General features: G+C 45.6%; 1 protein-coding gene and 1 long non-coding RNA gene across 5 annotated transcripts in view; one reads left to right on the top strand and one right to left on the bottom strand.

The window, feature by feature from the left end:
- ETV6 (ETS variant transcription factor 6) overlaps positions 1–7,050 on the top strand; it is a 126,830-nt gene extending 119,780 nt beyond the window's left edge. For all 4 annotated transcript variants that reach the window (XM_056515783.1, XM_056515774.1, XM_056515778.1 and 1 more), the window contains one exon: positions 2,863–7,050. In XM_056515783.1, coding sequence (XP_056371758.1) covers positions 2,863–2,968 — 106 coding nt within the window. In that variant the 3' untranslated portion in view covers positions 2,969–7,050. The remainder of the gene's footprint in view (positions 1–2,862) is intronic.
- LOC130266536 (uncharacterized) overlaps positions 1–20,070 on the bottom strand; it is a 44,888-nt gene that overhangs the window by 11,758 nt on the left and 13,060 nt on the right. The window contains exon 2 of the long non-coding RNA XR_008842914.1: positions 16,007–16,123. This is a non-coding gene — a long non-coding RNA (uncharacterized LOC130266536). The remainder of the gene's footprint in view (positions 1–16,006; positions 16,124–20,070) is intronic.

Below are 20,070 nucleotides of genomic sequence, written 5' to 3'. Positions count from 1 at the left end.
ACTGCTGGAAGACCTTCTCCAAACTACTTTCAAACAGTGAAACAGTGAAAGCTGAGCAGGGATCAGGCATCTCCTCAAGGGCATCACAGAAGAGAAGCACTTGATGACCATGTCTTTGGTGCTGCCTTCAAGGAAGAAGGGGAGCAGCAAGAGCTGTTCATAAAACCCAACACATCGGGTTGGATGATACAACCAAGAATTTAGGAAATAGAGCCTGAGACAGCATTAAAGCAGGGAGCTACTTGTACGTCTGCACATGGCACAGAGTGAGAGCACTCCAGTTCTCTTCAGACAACACCAGCAAATCTGACCCTCAGAGCACTGAACTCAGGCAAAAGACTGCTTTGCTGTCAGTGGCCTGGATCTAGCAGTGTGCTTGGAAATGATAACAATAGGAAGGCAATATTAGAATTTGTTTTCTTAAATAGCTGACAGAACAGCATTAGCACTCAAACTATCTTCAGCTGAAAAGGGTTCTGTGGAATGACTTATGTCAGCTCTTAGAAGGAAACATAGACGTGGGAAGGAGAGTGAAGGAAAGAAGCAGTCATGGGCAAAATCAAGTGCTCAATAGTAACTTTTTTTTTCTGGTGGAAAGTCAAAACAAGGTTGTTCCATCAGTACCAAAGGTACCTGTATCTCTGTGGCCTTGTGTGAAGACTGCATTGATCTGGGGGAATTCCTGATGCTGAACAGTGAATGTGCTTCTCTTGAAGCCTTCCCTTCAGTGGGGGCATACACAAAACAGGAGTCCATCTCTTCGACCAGGCTGCTTATTTTCTCAAAACTGTTGTAACTTAATGCCCTTGGAGACCTCAGTTCCTCTGTCAGACTTGGCCAAATTGACCAACAGATTCAAAGGTCACCAGAGAGCATAAAACATGAGCTATATAAACTTCATTTCCTTTGGAAACTGGGGAAAAAACCCAGCAAAACATTTCTTTGCACAATTCCCAATAAAAACTTTTTGATGTTGTTTTCTTAGACCTATTTATATCTGAAGAGAAAAAGAGCAGCTGCAAAAAATCAAGTCATTAATGTGCCTTTCTTGGCTGTTCATCGCAAGCACAGAAATAATACGAAATGTGACTTTAACGTGCAGGCAGTTGTCATCTGCAGATATCTGTATGGAGCTTTAAGTAAGATGGAGTCAGAAAAGGATTTCTGATAGGTTGGCTGGGTATCTTCTGCAACAAAATAGGTCACAGATAGTATTTCTTAATTTTCATGGAGTTCTGGGTTGGGTTGTTTTTTGTTTGTTTGTTTGTTTTTTATTGTAATCAAATACTATTGCAAATACCTATACTATGGTTTCCTTGATGTGGCTTAAAGCACAGACCAGAAGGAATACCCAGAGTCCTGCAGTGCAGCTCACATCAGCCCATGCCCCACATGGAAAGGAGGACCACTCTGTTTTGATTTCATTGTCATGCACAGTCAACAAGAGAGTCACAGGGTTTAAATCAGGGCACAATCTGGCCATGGGCTTTGGTGCATTTTCAGTGTGTAGCCAGGCACTGATTCACCCCTCCTGCATACCAGTTTTTCACCACCGTAACACCATTTGAAGCAGCAGCATTTTTCCAGCAGTGACACAGCAGTGAGTCATAGCCCTTTTTCCCCCCCTGAAATGCATATATGCACATGATTTCCAAAATTAGAAGGGATGGCCAAAGGTTAGTTCCAGGCTATGCTGTGTGTTTGCTGAGAGGCTCTAGCAGTGAGCATTCTGAGTCAGTGATAGTAACGAGGCTCCTGTTGGCTGTTTTTGTTTTCACTGGGGCAAGGATACTGAGTATATCATCAACCTGAAATAAAATCAGCTCTTACAAGTAACACATTTCATACCACTGCATATTAACCAGAACATTGTTAATGAGAGACTGGGAAATTTTGTACCACTTCCAGCATAAGCATCTTTCATCCTAATTTTTCCAGAAGTGCTTGGGCCTTGGGAAACTTGATTTGTGTTGAAACCAGGGCTTCATCCTTCCTGTGCCACTCTCTTCCTACACCATTAAGTTGAAAATAAAAAGCAGGGCCTTTTTGTGCTACCTCTGCGCAGCAATACACAAAAGCATCCTGGCAAAAACCAAGTCTGCAGACTTAAACTGCAGGCTGGTGGATGTCCTGTCTCATTTCCTGCGGCTGCCGTGCCTCCCCAGAGGCAGTTTCTGTCTCCAGCACCCTGCAGACTTACTGTCTTGAGACGCTGGTGCTGGGAGACGTGGCATTCATTACAGAGAATGTTACCTCACCGCAGTCACACTTGCTACAAGCACACAGGAAGAGACTGTCTTTGCTTACCTAGCCCTAAACCTTTTTCCTTCAGGGCTTTTTCCATTCCCTGGAACTTGTTCTGACTTGGACCTTGGCTTTTTCCCCCTCTGTTCCTTTGGTGTTTCATGTTCTTCTCACTCACCTACATGAAGGCCTGCACAAACCAGTAGCCCTCTGCCTCCCCACACCTTGCAAGGGCTTGTGCTTTGAAATATGCTAATCATAAACACCTTTCATGTCTCTGTCACCAGACACCACACGAGTGTACTTGGGCCAAGCTGTCATCTGACATGACAACAGCAAACAATATGAGGGAGAAGAAATAAATACCATTCTTTGGAAAAAACTATGGGGTTTAGTTCAGATATGGGCTTTCAAAAAGGTGGGGTAAATGCTGGTGATTTTTTTGTTTCCTTTCAAGGCATGGAGGAGGGAAGACACCTGGGGAAAAGCTGGGAAATATTAAGGCTTTGGGAGGATACAACAGAGATTGTCCTGGGAGCTGTAGAGCTCAGGGGTCTCAACTTGATGAAGATAAGAGCTGAGCCCCCTGAGAAATGCACTTGTTTCTCTGTTTTGCAGGTTCATGAAGACCCCAGACGAGATCATGAGTGGCCGGACAGACCGCCTCGAGCACCTTGAATCCCAGGAACTGGATGAACAAATATACCAAGAAGATGAGTGCTGAAGGAAACAGGTGCACCACCTCTGTGGGTCCAGGGGAGAAACATCTGCCCGACGGTCGGCACGGTTTGGGAGGGGAAGCAAGAACACAGGAGCAGTACTTGAGGTCGCCGCTTAGCTTGAAGACCACGCAGGACCTGAAGCACCTTAACAAAACAAACTAACAGGCAGAAGTGGTGCTGGCAGGAAGGCAAAGGGGAAAAAGCCTGGACTTATGCACTACTTCACTGTTCCTACGAAGTGTCTCGAGTTTTTTCTTTCTTTTTGGTTTGTTTCAGTTTTGGGGTTTTTTTGTCATTTTTTTTCCCTAATAAACATGCAGTTTGACTTTCCTTATCTCACATAGGACAAGACATCAGATTATGCTTCTTCTTTTTTGGTTTTTTGTTTTTGGAAGGCTTTCCTATGGAAATAGAGTGCTCTTATTTTCTGTGCAAGTCTCATGACACAACACCGCATAAACAATAGCAACACAGAAGGGATTTGCTCAAGGCTTCCAGTTTGCTTGGATCAATTTATATGTGCTGCCACTGGGAAATGTGTTGAAGCTATCAAAAGAATTTCTCACACATATCTGTCAAATGAAGAGGAGACACCTTTCATATAGAGGCTGGGCTGTCATGCCAGCATAGCTTGGGCTCACAAAGAGTACTCCGAGTGGCTGTTAACTCCTGGAATATGGACCAAAACCAATCACCTAAGTGCTCCGGAGAGGAGAAAAATAAATCTGACAAACCTCTGCAAGTGACTATCAGTTAATATTTTCCCTCCTTCCAGGAAAGAAGTGATAGGATGGAGCCGGGGGAAGGTAGGGTGGGGACAAATACATATATATGTGTGTATATACATTCAAAAGTTCCATATATATATATATATATATGTATATATATATATAAGTATATGTATATATATATATATATATGTATATATATATATCCCCCCAGTATATTCACAGTGCAGAATTGTGAATTTCATTTCAGAGTTTTCTATAAAGAGGGAAAACTGAAGCATCTGTAATTACAGAAGGAAAGGGTGTTTCTCATACCTGCTAGCAATTTTAGGGTGAAAGGTGAAGGACTGTTCATTACATCATAGGGAGAAAGCAAAGGGACTCATCACATGGTTTGTATTACTCAGAAGCCTCTCCAGGATCATTTTGTGCTGCTGGAGAGGTAGATGATTCACCACTCTAAAAGCTGATGTTAGAGAACTAGAGACCAAATAGCTATACTTATCTTATAATTGATTTTGGCTTTGTTTTGGGATTTGCTTTTTTCATGCCTCCCACTGCCCTCCCCCATCCTACAGCTCTGCCATCAAGGAAGCTTGTCCCAGCTTGCCTGTTTTTAACATGATTTTAAGACAAGAAAAAAACAAACCCTACAGCCATGTTGCTTTCTTGGTTTGGGGTTTTGTTCTGGTTGCAAGGTGCCTCCATTTGATTTGCTGCACTGGGGGTGCTTGGCATGAGGCAAAGAGCTATGTCTAGTTTGGTCACAGAAAGCTCAGCAGTCCTTGATGCCCAAACAAGAGAAACTGCTGGCCTTTTTCATTTCACTGCTTGGACCACCAGGACAGGAATGTCTGTGGTGTCCAGTGATCCATCAGCAGTGGTCCTTTGAATGGAAGGAAGATCTAGCAGGAGAAATGATGCCTACAGGGGGAAAAGGTGTATAGGGAAACTGCAGGAGTCACATGGTGCCTGAAAGAAAGCACGTCCACAGCAGTGCATTAAGAGCAGAAAGCCTCTTTAATGGAAACATGAAAGAAACTAGATCTGGAAAAAAATCAAAAGGCTAATCTAATCCATTTCAACCAAAAAACAAGGTACATTCCCATGATAGAGCTTTTATCAGCTATTAAACCAACACGGCATTTGATCTTTCCACGTATTTAACAACAGGGTTAATCTATCCAGGAAAAATGGCACTCGGCAATGAACAGTGTCCCCTGTGTTTAAACAGAGATAGGCCAATCTCACCAAAGACTTAATACTGAGTCACAGGTCATAGAAGGAACAGCTTTGTTAACGGTGTAGATAAGCATCATACAACAAGAAGATATTTTTCTGAGACAGTATCTGATGAGGAATGATGGGGTGTACATTTCTCCCTGAGCTTTTCCCAGCCACATTTTTTTATAAAATCACAGTCAGTAGGTTACAAGTCCCAGCACACCACGTACTTGATCTGTTTTGCCTCAAAACAATGGAAGGGGAGTGTTTTTCAGCAATGTGTCACCTGTCTCTGTCTTGACTCTGAAGTCCTTGGAGCTCATGAGGAATGAGACTGGGAGACATTGTGTGACTTCAGTAGTCACAGACCTGAAACCTAAGGTCCCTTGAGACCAAGGGCCCGAGGAGTCACATTGCTCAAGGACTCCCAAGTTGCAGCCAGGTCTCAGGACTTGGAGTGAAGTGGTGAACTTGACAGATGGAGTGTGATCAGAAGTACCAATGTAAAGAAAGGCTCTAGCTGGATCCTTGGGTGTCCAGTGGTAGAAAGAAACCAAGTTTTTCCAGAGGATGATTCATCCTCTTTACTGCTGTGGTCTAGACAACTGCATTATTTTCTTTCACCTGCTGTTACAAGATGGTGAAGGGCAAAAAAAAAACCAATAGGGACTTTCTGTATGAAGTACTCTGATGAGTCAGCTTTTTGTCATGGCCAAGGTGCTCACTGCAAAATACAGAGAACCAGAAACAATCCACCCATTTCCTCACCATTATCTTTCAAACTAAGTCCATCCTCAGCACTGAGTAAGACAGGAGAATCACATGTGTTGTCCTATAGGGAAGCTTTATAGTGGAAATGTTCACCTTTACAAAGAAATGCAATCACTTTCACTTGCAGAATCTAAGTCAGAGAGGAAAAAAATGTTTGTGGCTGTTGGAAACTCTTCCCAGTTCACACATAAAGGACATCTTAAGACAATGCCATCACAACCACAGAGAAGGAATTCTCCCAAGGCTGATGCTAGTTGGAATGAAAGTAGCCTTTGACTTGGAACAGGCCAGTCCCACAGAGGCTGTTCCTGTCACCTGCCAGGTCTCCTGGTATCAAAGGGAATAGTGTGGGTGGCAATGGAGCTGCCACTGGAGCGGCAGGGCCTTGGGGCCTGTTGTGGGAACTGCAGGATTTGAACTGCTCTTGGGGTCTTGAAGTGAGTTTATGACTAAAAATAAAAAAGTAGTGGCAGGCTAGAGCAGCTGCAGGAGGGAGATTCCCACATCCACTGGCAGATCCATGGGAGTGCAAAGACAGCATTAACATCATGTAGGAATGCGTTGCTGCCTGCCAGGGCTAGCAAAGGTAACATTGTCTTTCCACCAACACTGACACCTGCCTTCCCCCCCTCCCCAGTTTCTGATTTCCCAGTGTAGAATTTGCCAGCAGCAAAACAGCCAAACTTTTTGCTTTTGCTATCAGAGCAAGTGGGGAAAGGGAGAAAGCATTTAATCCTTGGAGACACACAAAAGTCACCTGGACGTGATCCTGGGCAACTGGGCCTGGCTGGCCCTGCCTGACCAGTGGGGGTTTGACCAGATGACCTCCAGAGATCCTTGCCAACCTCAGCACCCTGCTGAGGTTCTGAGTGGTTAAGTGGTTAAGCAAAAGTTAAGTGGGACCTTCATTGTCATCAGCTTGCTACAAGCCTCAACAAGCTACAGGCCAGCCAGGTAGGACATGCTGCAGTTCCACAGCAGAGTATTTTTTTGATTGAAGTTTGAAATCTGTTGACTGCCTCTCCATCCAGAGAACACTACTGGGGCCCTTTCTGTGAACACTAAGTTGCTGCCATCTTCCCCAGATTTCAAACTCCACATATGCATTCTCCAGATCTTTTTTGTCAGACTGCAACTGTACGCGAATCCAGAGACTGAGGTCTTTTTTAAAAAAAATAAAATTATAGTGTTTTTATTGATGATGGCTTTTGTTTTTTTAAGGTGTGGGGCTAAGGGACTGAATCAAATGAATGTAACAAAACAAAAACAAGCCTATTCTCAGGGCCAGTGAGTTGCAAATAATTTTTAAAATGCTTGTAATTACATCATCTCAATAAAAAAATTTAATATAAAAGCAGGAATGCCAAATTTGTTGGTTCAATCATTGCTACAAGGTTATTTCTTTTTAAGAGCTGTGGTAAGAGTGCTAGGAGTATAGCACATAGCAGCTGTTTTCAGTCAGGAAATGAAACCTGCAGGCTCCCCCTGCCCAAACACGTATGAGCAGTGCCTTGATCTTCCCTGGGAAGTATTGCTGGGAAAAGTTAAGGCTGTCCCTTGAAATATTTACTTTGCTGTCTCTCCTGAGAGATGAGCCAAGTACTCTTCTAATGACTGGATGCGTGTACCTGGTTCTCCTTCCTTCACTTCAGTGGAAGTAGAAGAAAAAAAGAAAAAAATTCGTTTCTGTGATAACTGATGCATCTTTTTCAGTCTGCTTAACAGGCCAGATCAAAGACTGTGAGAGAAAGAGATTTTGGAAAATATTCATCATTGCAAACCAATCTAGAAAACCAGCCCCTTCTTCCAGCATAGCAGTATTGTATTTTCAAGTGGTCATCCCTAACCAGGAGGTGAGGGGAGAGCAAGATGAGGTGGCACAAACTGCTCCCCGCTATCCCTGTCTCCTGCAGGGAGGGATTCCTGCTGCTCTTGACAGCATGTGGCCTCTGGAGGGTTTCTGAACATCCCTGCTCCAGAGGTGTCACCAAATACCACAGCAAACAAACAAACACATCCCTGCTTCAGAGGTGCCACCAAATACCACAGCAAACAAACACATCCCTGCTCCAGAGAGGTGCCACCAAATGCCACAGCAAACAAACACATCTCTGCTCCAGAGAGGTGCCACCAAATGCCACAGCAAACAAACAAACACATCCCTGCTCCAGAGGTGCCACCAAATGCCACAGCAAACAAACAACCCCACACATCCCTGCTGCAGAGGTGCCACCAAATGCCACAGCAAACAAACACATCCTGCGACACACAGCTCACAGCCAGTGCTCTCTGGTGGGAGCAACTCAAAGAATCACAGAATAGTTTTGGTTGGAAGGGACCTTAAAGCTCATCTCATTCCCCCCCTGCCATTGATAGGAACACCTTCCACTATCCCAGGTTGCTCCGAGCTCTGTCCAGCCTGGCCTTGGATGCTGCCAGGGATGGGGCAGCCACAGCTTCTCTGGGCAACCTGTGCCAGGCACTCTCCAGCCTCACAGGGGAGAATTTCTTCCTAATATCTAATAAAAACTTATGCTCCTTCCACTTAAAGTAATTCCATCTTGTCCTATCACACCTCTATGCCCTTATAAAAAGTCCTTCTTCAACTTTAATGTAGGCTTCCTTCAGATACATCAAGCCTTTTTAAGGACTCCCTGAAGCCTCCTTCAAGCTGAACAACCTCACTCTCTCATTCTGTCCTCTTAGGAGAGATACTCCAGCCCTCTGATCATCTTTGTGGCCCTCCTCTTGTCTCATTCAACAGATCCATGTCTTCATGGCAGGTTAAAATGTTTGAATCCCATCTACAGCTCAGGATGAACCATGACAATCTGGCTGATGTGTGAGCTAGGAGCACTCAGCTGCTCCTTGCTCAATATTTGTTTATTTATTGTTTCCTTTCACTGGTGTTTTTAAAACACAAAATCAAAGAGTAAGCAATAAGCAAACCCCTTTCTGAGCCAAGACATCAAGCAAGAAGGAAGCAAGGTGTGTTCCTCCATATTTCAGTCCCTTAAGGCCATTTTCCTTTAATTTTAGAAGAGGAAATAGGTGTATCCTACACCTTGGCACAGCTTTCTTTTGCACTCTGAACAATAGCAAATAGCTGCAGGTTGAAGGCATAGTGGAGGAAGTTCTCAGTGGTTTTGGCTATCGCTCCAGTGAGGATTAGTCTCAGCTCAAGAACTAGTCTTGGGTTGAGAGAACATCCTTTGGAGGTTCTGGGACAGAAGAGGTACAGCAGTACATGTCCAGTATATCTTCCTTCCCATTTTCAAAACTGACTGAGCTGAAAAGGAAAGCTCCCAGGCCAACACCAGCACAGGGAGCATGGACAGTGCAGAGGTGTTTGCAGACTACAGCTGCCACAAGCATGGTGGTGCATAGCTCCTCCATCTAGCTCCCTGGCACTGACCAGGAGAGATTTTGCAAGAGTGTCAAAGAAGACCTCAGTGGCTGTCCACACACTTTGAGGACTTAGAGAGGCTGCTAACAGCAGCCTCATTAATTATGTAGGAGAAAGGTTTTCACTTCTCCCTGATGTGACGCCACCTCTGAGGCACAAGCAAACAAGAACATGCTGACCTCAGTTTGAAACCCAAGCAGCTTCCAAGCAACGCAGAAAGAGCCACTTAGGAAAGATGTGAGGAGAGAAAAGATGTACTACCACAGCATGAAGTCCAAAACCAAATGTGCTTCATTAATCACCTGAAAGAAAAGTTGGTCTGTCAGTGCAAGTATTCCAACAGCACAGGAATAGGTGGAATTACCACATATCAGGTCTGTCCATACTGGACTCCCATCCACCAAGGGATTTGCTGGTTACATTGGGTTCACCCCATGCATACCTTGCTCAGTTCTGCTGCAGTCTTCTCACGATGCAGAACTGGAAGCTGAGCTAAATTATCCACCGGACGGGATAGAGGTGTAACTTCATGAGCTGCTTCAGAAGAAATGCCCCATTGCACAGTGCCATCCTGCCACACCCAGCAATGGGGAGGCAGTGGAGGGAGGAAGGCAAGGTTTGCAGCCTGGTTCAAGATTTCACCCCCACCCTCCCCGAGCAGCTCCTAAGAGCCCAATAGAGAGCCAGGTGAGGATGAGCTTCCCAGGACCCACTTCCAAAATAAGCAAGGACATGAGGTGCTAAGAAATCAATGCCAGAGCAGCCAGAACTCCATTTTGTCTTATGAAATGTAAGACAGGACTGTGCCAATGGTGAACAAAATCACATCAGTTTCTCATTCTAGGTGTCCCTACCTGTTTTCCCCAATCAACTGTAAAGTTTTATGTAATTTTGAAGCCAGGACAGAAAAAGAGGGCAAGAGCCTGTCTTTCCCCTTCATCCCTCCAGTCTACTCTTTCTTCCCTTGTTCCCTTGAAAAAAGGGGAATGGGATGCAGATGCTCAGCAACCAGCTCAGCCTGAGCTGGGTTCAGCAGTGCCAATGTCACCAGTTAATGAAACAGCTTTTTTCCTCCTCCCCTGTGGCAGTGCTGTTGTACTTCTACTGTAACAGCCCTCATTGTCCTCAAAAGGACACCACTAACAGTGCTTAATGACCATCTTCCAGGGTTAGTCATCATAACTCAGGCAACCTGTCTATTACTGACTGTGTCTCCACCCCTGGCTAGATGTCCACTGAAGGGTAAGGCTTAGGTTGTCACTTTGCAGGACACCTGTTTCTTGTGATTCTTGGCAGACTGGGGTAGGATAAAAGTACAAATAGGACAGAAATAATCTGGCAATTGCTACAGAGAACTGGAGCAGTACACCTGTTCACTTCAGCGTAGTCCATTTGTCAACAAAGCAAGCGCGTGCTTCTCCACCAGCCTCAGTGTCAGCACAGGAACCAGGTTGAGATACCAGTTTAAAACCAAGCAGACTCTCTTTGTATGACTGCTCTGAGCTGGCTGTCACAAACTACAAGCAACATTTAGGGGTAAAAAGGGAAAACACAGCCTCCTTCCATAAGAGAGTAGAGGTCATTATGGCTGATATGATCAGTTGTGAAACCTGCAGGGACACATCAGTCTCTCTGCCTCCTGCAAACACCTCTGCATAAAGTTTCCCAGCATCTCAAAGTGCTGGAGAACAGCCACAACAGGAAGAATGATAACTGTTCAGGAATTAGAATTGATCTCCTACTGCCTGATAAACACTGTTAGCCTGGGGTTGTTGACTTGAAGCCAAGTTTTGCTAAATGGACAAAGTTTCCAAGTCAACCCTTCCTGGTGTTTGACAAGGTTAAGGGAAGGAACTGAAGACAGATCAAACAAAGCAGGTATTGTTTCCAGTAGGCTCTGGAAAGATGTGAGTGCATGACCTGTCAGAAGAAAGTGAGGAAAAGAAGAAGGGGTGGCATGAAAGCTGAGGCAAGCAAAGAGTCAGTTTGGATGATCATGACAAGGAAAGCTAGGAGTGTTCAACAAGGGAAGGGCCAAGGTCAGTAATTTTCCCTTGGCCAATGTGTGCTTGCAGGATCTGAGCAGCCCTCTATTTAAAGCCCTGCAGAATGAGGAATCCACTTCCCCTGTACCAAAGGTTAGTCATCTGCTGCATTAAAACATATCCCTTTCTTTCCATTTAACTCATCTTAATTCTGCTTCCAACTGTTAGCTTTCATTGTGCTTCGCTTCTCTAACCTCTGTAAAACATGGTATTCCCACTTGTGGAGATCCTTACTGACTGCAATCAGTGCAATTCTTACTATTTTATTCCAGCTAGGTAAGCAAGGGAGGAACCAAAGTTCCTTAGTGGCTTCTCCTGGCCCAGAGAGCTGCAGGACACATTCCCATTTGTTTCTTGGGGTGCTGACCAACCCTTTCCCACAGGAAAGGCTCCAGAGGGCACATCAGTCTCTTGGGAACTGGCTGATATGAAACAGAATGGGGAAAGGGAGGTGTCTTTCATGTCCCATGAGAGCCCAGGTAACCCAACATTCACGCTTCTTCCAACCCTTCAGCTAGGGTTGGACATTCTCTCTCCACTTGGGAATTGCCTGCAAATTCAGTAGCAAACACACCAGCAAAAGAGGCTGCCTGTGTTTTAATTTCTTTTCAAAATTCTTAGTGTTGGTGAATGCTCTTTGGAACATGCTGCCTCAGAGATTCTTCCTCCCTGACTCACATTCCATATCACTCCTAAAATTTCTGTGGAATCAGCAAGCAAGAATAATTATTGGGCAGACAAATTTCACATGGCCAGGACTTCACCAAGTTAATTCACATAATCAGATCCACCACTGAAATTTCCTCAGCCTTATAGAACATGAGGAAAATGGGCCAGAGAGACCTGCCATCCCACAGTAACAATTCCATGCATGAAGTAACACCTTTGCTCTGCTAAAGCCAGTGGAAATTAGGGCTGTATATAATCTGTGCAACATAGAGATCTGAGCAATGTCAACAAAAAATATCCTACCCAGGATATTTTTAATTATAATTGAGGGTTTACTACAAAAATAAAACTTAACCCTCACAGCGACCTTCTCAACCAGGTCAATTCCCTCCCTGGAGTGAAAAACACAACAATCTGTTTTGATGGTACTTTGCAGAGACCTGTATTCAGTGCTGACATCCATCAAATCCCAACACAGATGAACAGACAGCAGAAAATCAGCCTCAGACCTAAGGCCTCACAAGGGTCCAGGGCTGTCAAGTCATCTATTTCCCAATTGGAAGAGTTTCAACAGAAATAATTTCAAAAGGCAAGGGACCCACTTAAATTCACAAAGCAAAGGACCCACTTAAAAAAAACAAGCCAAGTCCATCTCAAGACTTAGGAACCTATGGTCCAACATGCTAAAGGACTGATAAACTTACAGTTTTCATTGAAGTCAGCAAAACCCATGGATTTTGCATGGGAAGGGGCAGAGGGAGAGATACTCAGTCTCTGCTGAAAAGCCAGCAACAGAATATGGCAACAGGTGTGAGAGGCAATTGTGAAAGGGTAAATGGTTATTCGAGAGAATTTCACAAAGAAGGAAATATTTTTCATTCAGCTGTAACTCTTTCAGGAAATTATTCATTTTCCAAATGAAAACATTTTCTTTAAATTCAAAACAACTGTTTTTCTCCCAGCTTTTGTTTACAAAAGAGGGAAGTGTTTCAGCTCTGTCCTTTTTCATCCTTCCTCCACAAAATGTCAACCAAGCCTTGTGTCTTGGGTTGGGAAGTAATTTTTGGGGAAAAAAAGAAGTGTTGTGAGGCTTTGCTGGACATCTGTAGCTGCTGCTGCAGAGGGGAAGGATGAGAAATTCTGCTCTTCTTCACCTGTTAGTGATGGGCACAAGGCTATTTGTAATGAGCTCGTTAGAGCCCAAGGCTTACTGCCAGAAAAGCAAAGGGGAAAATCAATTCATTCACCTCTTCAAGAGCCATTTAAGCAGTCCTAATCAGAAAACAAGCATTTAGTTCAGTTCTACTTCTTCCACCTTGATTCTTTTTATGTAAGACAGATGCCTCCTGTGGATTGCAGCCACATGTGGTCTGTATCCAATGAGTGAGCAATTTCCAATCCACAAAATAAATGTCCTGTTGTCTTTTGCTCTTTTGATCTCCTGTTTCACCGCAGTGTTGCCAGCATCCCTAGGAAGTCACATGAAAAATTCACAGGCTTTGTGCTATAACTGAGTATCTCCCTAAGCCCAGCTTTGCCAAGACTGGGGACATCTCAGAGGTAACATCTGCTCCTGTCCTCCACCAGACTAAGAGCTGTGGTAATAATGTGACCAATCAGGCAAACAATTTGCTTGTAATTTAAATCTTACAGATGCTGCAACAAGGCAAAATTGAATAAAAATCACAGGCCATGGATACAGAAACTGTCTCTGAGTGTGTCAGCTGCCTTTTGCCTCTTTGAAAATAGACAGTGTAACCAAACTGCGGACATATTGGTAAATCCAGTTACAGGAATGAATGTGCCTGTGTGGGAAAGAAGAGGTGTCAGCCCAGGGGCAATCATGAGTAGTTGTTAGAAAGCAGCAGGAGACAACATACTGCTTCCAGGAGCACCTGCAGAAAGCAGAGGAACACACAGGTCCACCTGAGAGTAACAAGGGGGAAAAGGATAAAAACATAGTAAAGAACCAGCTCCCCAGTTCTTTCTGCTCCTGTTACACATCCTTGGGAGCAGCCAACACAACCTGCTTCAGCCTAAGAGGCAATAAGGAGTCTCTCTCTGCAGCCTCAGATGTTAGTCTGGTATACCCAGGTCCTCCTACATACTCCCACACCCCTGCTGGTGCCAGCACCAGCACTTTGGCAGCTGCCACACACACTGACCTGGTGAAAATAACCTGCACAGAAGGAAGAGGCTGGTTTTCAGCTCCCTGGTCTTGCTCACCACCCAACCACAAAAGCAGCAGTGATGCTGTAAGATGGATAGTGGGGAAAAATCATCCCAAAGTGGGGAAAGGAGTGGGAAACCACAGCCCAGCTGGATCTCACTTGGACCAGCTCTCCATGGCCATCTGCTTCCCATGGTGCTCCATGCTACTATTCCCTTTTTGCCTTCTGACATCTAACCCAACCCAACATACCCACAACTATTTTCACTTTTGAGCAATCCAGGCTGGTAAACTGAATTCCTGGGGCACAGCACAGTCTTTGCATACTGTCAAACGGGGTGGCTGTCCTGCTATCTGTGCTTCAGAAGGACTCATGTGCACAGCAGCTCTCTGAGGCTTTCAGCTGCAGCCTTCACCACTTAATTTCTGCCTTGCAATTCTGACCTCCCCAACTGCTCTGTGCAGCCATCTGAGGGTGACCCAACAGTCCCGTTTCAAGAGAGCCTGAAACTCCTTTGCTGGGGGGGTTGAAGGCTGGGCAGAGGAACGAGAGCAAGGTAGAGGAACATGGAAGACAAGCAGCACTTCCATGGTTCGCACAGGATGCCCAAACTCCCAGAGCCAGACCCTGCTGTCGTTCACTGGTGCTGCCACTTTATTCATCTGGGAGCACCATGTATCTTCAAACAAAACTGTTCTCTGCCACTGGTGGCCTCCTGTATCAAGACCACCCTGTGTGTAGGCTTTAGAGAGAAGCCTCATCTTTTCCAAGATAAAAATCCACTGGAGAGAAAGTTCACTTCAGTACATGTTATATCTGATTATCCAAAACACAGCATAGTCTCCTGGCTGCTTCCTTGGCAGTGTGACACACACTTCCAGCACCCTCTCATCTTTGATGAGGAGTTGGCCACAGGAGTAACCACCTCCACACAAGATTGCTGAAATTCCCAGGCTCTGAAATCCCCAGGATATTCACTTGCCAGCTCACACCAGTATTTTGATCTTCACAGCCTCACTGAAGATGAGCTGGGGAAAGCTGATGAGTGTTGCAAGATAGGTGGGTGTTACTCTATTCACAGAGGCAGCAGGTACTTTCCTAATGTCCCTGATTGCTCCAAGACATTTCCCCTCACCCCAAACCTTTCTGGTCCTTTGCTGCCTGGTAAAGTCCAAGAGAGATACTGAGGGGATTTTGGGGGTTCAATTTTGTCTTTTAACATCATGTGAGGAGTTATCAATTTATTTAATTTAACTTTGCAAGATGCTTTCATTCTTTTTACATCTTTACACAAGTATGACACTAGGTGTGCAGATCTTTTCTTGCATTGATAGTCAACAACTTCAGAGCCCTTCAGAAAAGCACAAATGCCTGCCAAAGACAAATTGCTTTCATTCTCTTCCCTCCCCCTACAAGGATGCAAGAAGGATAATTGCAGTAGATGTTGTATTCCCCACCCACATTTTTTTCTCACTGCCAAACACATTGCATCAGGAACAATTAGAAACTTTTTCCTTGTGTGGGCCCTTAGCCTATATATAAAATGCACAAACATTTTTCTTTTTTAAAACCAAAGAAAACAAAATCCCACCTCCTATATGGACTCACTTTCAGGGAGCCAGTTCAGCTGATAAGGTGAGGAACTCAGTGGGATTGCTACAGCCACAGAGGCAGAGATGATCTCCCAACTTTAGGAAGGGAAAAAAGGATGCTCAGGGGCTGTTCATTCCATCAAGGAGACAAAGATATAAGGAGAAAGAGCTTCCTGAAAGTTACAGCTGCACACTGCACCTACTTCTGCTTCTGCCAGTGATGGCGTGTTGTTTCCCAAAGGACCTTCCCAGGAAGCAGGGGTATGTAACTCAGTGTGATAAACTGGCACAGCATGACTGAAACCAGATGGACATTAAACACCTGACCTCAGGTGGGAACTGCAACTTCCGTTACCAACATTGCATGGAAAAGCACCAGCTCAGCAGCCATCATCAGCATGAGAGCCCAGCTAAGATCAGTGCTTGGCACTTACCAGGCAGATTGAGAGCAATAAGTGATGGTTCATATTCAGGCAGGTGGAGGCAGTGCCTGTCCAAAGCAACATCCTCATCTGGAAGAATTGCTTCAGTCTCAGCTGTCTTGGGATGTCCTGTCCAGACAAAGAAAAGCACAATGTATAATCCTCCACAAGTAGATGCGAAAAATATTTCTAACAGCAGCCTCATTTTGTTTCATGCAGTCAGTTTTTAATGCTGGTTAGTGCTAAGACATGTCCTGCATGCCTGATCCCACTACCTATCTGTCCACAGCACAGCAGGACTTCACAGGAGCTCCAGTTACCAGCAGCTGAACATCAGGGCTGGGACTTCATTCTTGAGGGGCCCAACTGGAGTCAGTAACCCCAGTGCATGGGGCTGGGACTGTGGGCTGGGACTGTGGGCTGGGTGTGGGCTGCCAGGGACCACAAGTGAAGGGCTGTACTGGCTGTGTCCAGCTGGGAGTGAAGCCAGAGAGGCAACATTTAGCCCCAGCACTTCACCCAGGATCCCCCAGGAAAATTGCATCCGATTTTGTGTGAGATCTGTATTCCAGAGCTATGGCTGTGATGAGGTGAAGCAGAGCAGGGCAGAACCCCTTGCTGGCTGCTCATGTGCACCTTGAGCCCCCTGCCAAGGCCTGAGCCCAGCAGCCTTCACCACCAAGCTGCTGTGCCTGCCCCAGGCTGTGTCCCCCTCACCAAGGGTTCTCTGGGGTCCCTGGGTCTCTAGCCCTCACCCTCCCACCCAGCACTGCTGGCAGCAGTGGTGGCCCCAGCAAGAAGCAGGCACCAATCTATCACAGTGGGTTATCACTTTCTCTCCTCTGACACAAAATTAAATTTTCCCCACCTTGCTGCCAGCGGCCTTAACCACATCACAAGCAACAAGGAATCTACAGAAATATTCAAAACATCTGGATGCTGTGCCACCACAGCAATTAAATCCATGCTCACTTTCTCACATAGTGCCTGGGGGGAAACCGACAGCACAGCAGGGCAGAGGAGGACATGCCGTGGTAATCTCGGCTTCCTCAAAGCCCAGATCCATGTTGCAACCTCTGATACCTCCCTTAGTGGAAGGCCTTGTCCCAGGAGTCTTGTCCTCGCTGTACAGTGGGGGGTCCCTGTCTTTGGAGGACAATCCATGTGCCCATGAGGGACTGCAATGCCCAGGGCTGCCTCTCCAGTGCCCACCAAGCAGGGCTGGGGAAGGGGAACATCCCCCTACTCATGGCTAGCAGAATCAGAGAATCACAGAATATGCTGGGCTAGAAGGCACCCACAAGGATCATTGAGTCCAACTCCTGGCCCTGCATAAACCCCTACAATCCCTGTGCATCCCTGAGAGCACTGTCCAAACGCTCCTGGAGCTCTGGCAGCCTTGTGGCCATGGCCTTCCCTGGAAGCCTGTTCAGTGTCCAACACCCTCTGGGGGAAGAACCTTTCCTGATATCCAGTCTGACCCTCCCCTGACCCAGCTCCAGCCATTCCCGGTCCTGTCCCTGGTCCCAGAGAGCAGAGCTCAGTGCCTGCCCCTGCTGCTGCCCTCAGGAGAAGCTGTGACTGCGATGTCTGCCCTCAGTCTCCTCCAGCTGAACAGACCAAGTGTCCTCAGCTGCTCCTCACACGGCTTCCCCTCAAGGCCCTTCACCATCCTTCTGCCTTCCTTTGGACACTCTCTAATAGTTTAATGTCTTTCTTACATTGTGGCACCCAAAACTTCACACAGGTGAGGGTGCCCCAGCGCAAAGCAGAGCAGGACAATCCCTCCCCGGCCTGGCTGGGCCTGTGTCCCCCAGCACATGGAGAGTCATGCCAGGCCCCTCTCCCTGCTCCAGAGCTGTGGCTGGAGGAGGCCAGGCAGGGATCCACTGCAGGCAGGTGAGGAGAGTGGTGCAGCTGAGGCACTTCCAGCGCTCTCCCCCCACAGCCTCCAGCACAGTCCCGTCCGCTCCCTCCTTCCCGCGGGCCTTCCCCACCGACCTGCCTGAGGCCAACGGTGCCCCCGGGGAACACTTCTCACGGATGTCTATTCCATCAGAAAAAACTAAGTTTTTGTCGCAACACGACTGGGCTTGGTGGCATCTCAGAGGGTGAGAGGGGAGTTTCCCCCAGCCCCTTGGGCAGCCCAGGTGAGCTGCCTGGGTCCCTGCTGCTTGCACTGCCTGCAAGTGCAGTGTGGCTGGCCTGAGGGAGCAGCTGGGCTGTCCAATGCCCAAACTTTCCAACCCTTGAACCTGTCAAAAAAAAATCCACTTGGAAATTCCTCATCATGACCACCAATACCCACTCTTATTTTCTGCATCAGGCACACAACAGAAAAGAAACTGTAAAAGTTTAAGTCATTTAATTCGCTGCATTTTGACATCCAGTCTTTTCTATAACCAGCACTAAGTTTTTGGTGAAGAAGTTGAGGAGAATAATAACCACCTTGAAGTCAGTTAGGAGATTCCTGCTGGAGGGCTGCACAGCAGCTCCCCGGCACTTACTGCCTGTTATCCTTGAACAAAATCCCAAGTCAGCATCCAAATGTAGCTCATGTTACTGCCCAGTCTCTCACCCTTAGGCTCTGGTTGCTTTCTATGCCGTTGGACAAGGCACATGCTCTCTCAATTATCTTTTCAGCAGAAGCTTCTAGTTTATTTGTAACCCTCAAATACCTTTTTGTTCCAGCTGATTTCATTACCTGGTAGAAACATGCTCTTTGCAGTATGGGTGAGCTTGGCTTTACATGGATGTGTGCTGCCTAATGGAACAGGGCCCTGCTTACTCACTGGAGTTCCTAAAAGTTCATTCAGCAGAAATAAAGAACAATTTGGCAACTTGGCTACCAGACTACAGGCTGATGGCCAGTTTACAAATCAGTAACCAACCAGATGAGACTAAAATCCTGGGTTCAGCTGGATGAGAAATTTTTATGAGCAGTGTATTTTCTGGGAAAAAGCCATTTCAGATAGACTGTCAAGAACTGCAAGTTCAGGTCAAGTGCAGCAAAGTGTTCCAGCTGAAAACAAGCATGAAAGAAATTGTAGCATAGGTTAGTCTGGCATCCTTGAAAATTATTTGTTCCAGAAATGTTAAATGGAAATTTTTGATTTTCACTTCAGGATGGAAATATTCATTTAAAGATTGACACCTACATTTCTATAAGGAAAATATTCATTAACAAGAATAAGAAGGAGACAATATCACTTTGCGTCAAGTATAACATTTCAAGATTAAAAAAATCCTTGGCTTTCTTTTTGTGTTTTTCAAGGCGGAAAGGATCTTCTTTGCCTTGAACCAGCACTTCTCCCAAAAACATTCACCTTAGCCACTGAGAAAACTATGACCACCTCCCTACTGGGTGTTGCACTAATAACAGCTCATAGCACACCTTCAAGACTACTATTTCTGGTGTGCACAACCAGGACCACAGAGAATTTATTCAATATATCCAGGGACTTAGGATGGGCAAGGAGAATAAGAAGAAAACTTTAGATCTTTTGATATACATTTTCCTGTAATACAGTAAGTATAGCTGTCACTGACAAGGATCCTTTTTATCCAGCTAAATGAATGCTTAACTCTCATCCCAGGGTCCATTTGAAGAACATTTTAGAGTCACAGTATTATCAGCATGGGAAAATTAAATGTAGAGAAGTTTTTGAGTTGTGATTATTTAATAAGCAGCCTGAAAATTTGGGGCGCCTGTGCTTTTGGCTGCCCGACTTCAGATACCCGCAGCCTGATTTGCATGAGCATTAATGCACCCAGAACTCCTACTGAGATCAAAAAAACAACTCAGTGCCTCTGCAAAAACAGGTTGCTGGCATCCAAAAGCAGAGGCATGTGCATTTTTCCAGAATCTGGGTCTGCACCTCTCATCTGAGGTGGCCTCTGAGACAAAAGCAGATTTCAGCCTCAGCAGCTCCTGACAGAATTCAACCCAATTTTTACCTCTACAAAAATCCCGCAAAACCCCTCTTGGAATTGTGGAGAGAAAATTTACTCTGTTGTCCTCTCTCTTGGTTTTGTTTTGTTTTGTTTTGTTTTGTTTTGTTTTGTTTTGTTTTGTT

The sequence above is a fragment of the Oenanthe melanoleuca genome, chromosome 1A, assembly GCF_029582105.1.
Source record: "Oenanthe melanoleuca isolate GR-GAL-2019-014 chromosome 1A, OMel1.0, whole genome shotgun sequence".
Lineage (NCBI taxonomy): Eukaryota > Metazoa > Chordata > Aves > Passeriformes > Muscicapidae > Oenanthe > Oenanthe melanoleuca.
Note: the sequence above shows the minus strand (reverse complement) of the source record. Positions and strands in the feature narration are given on the sequence as shown.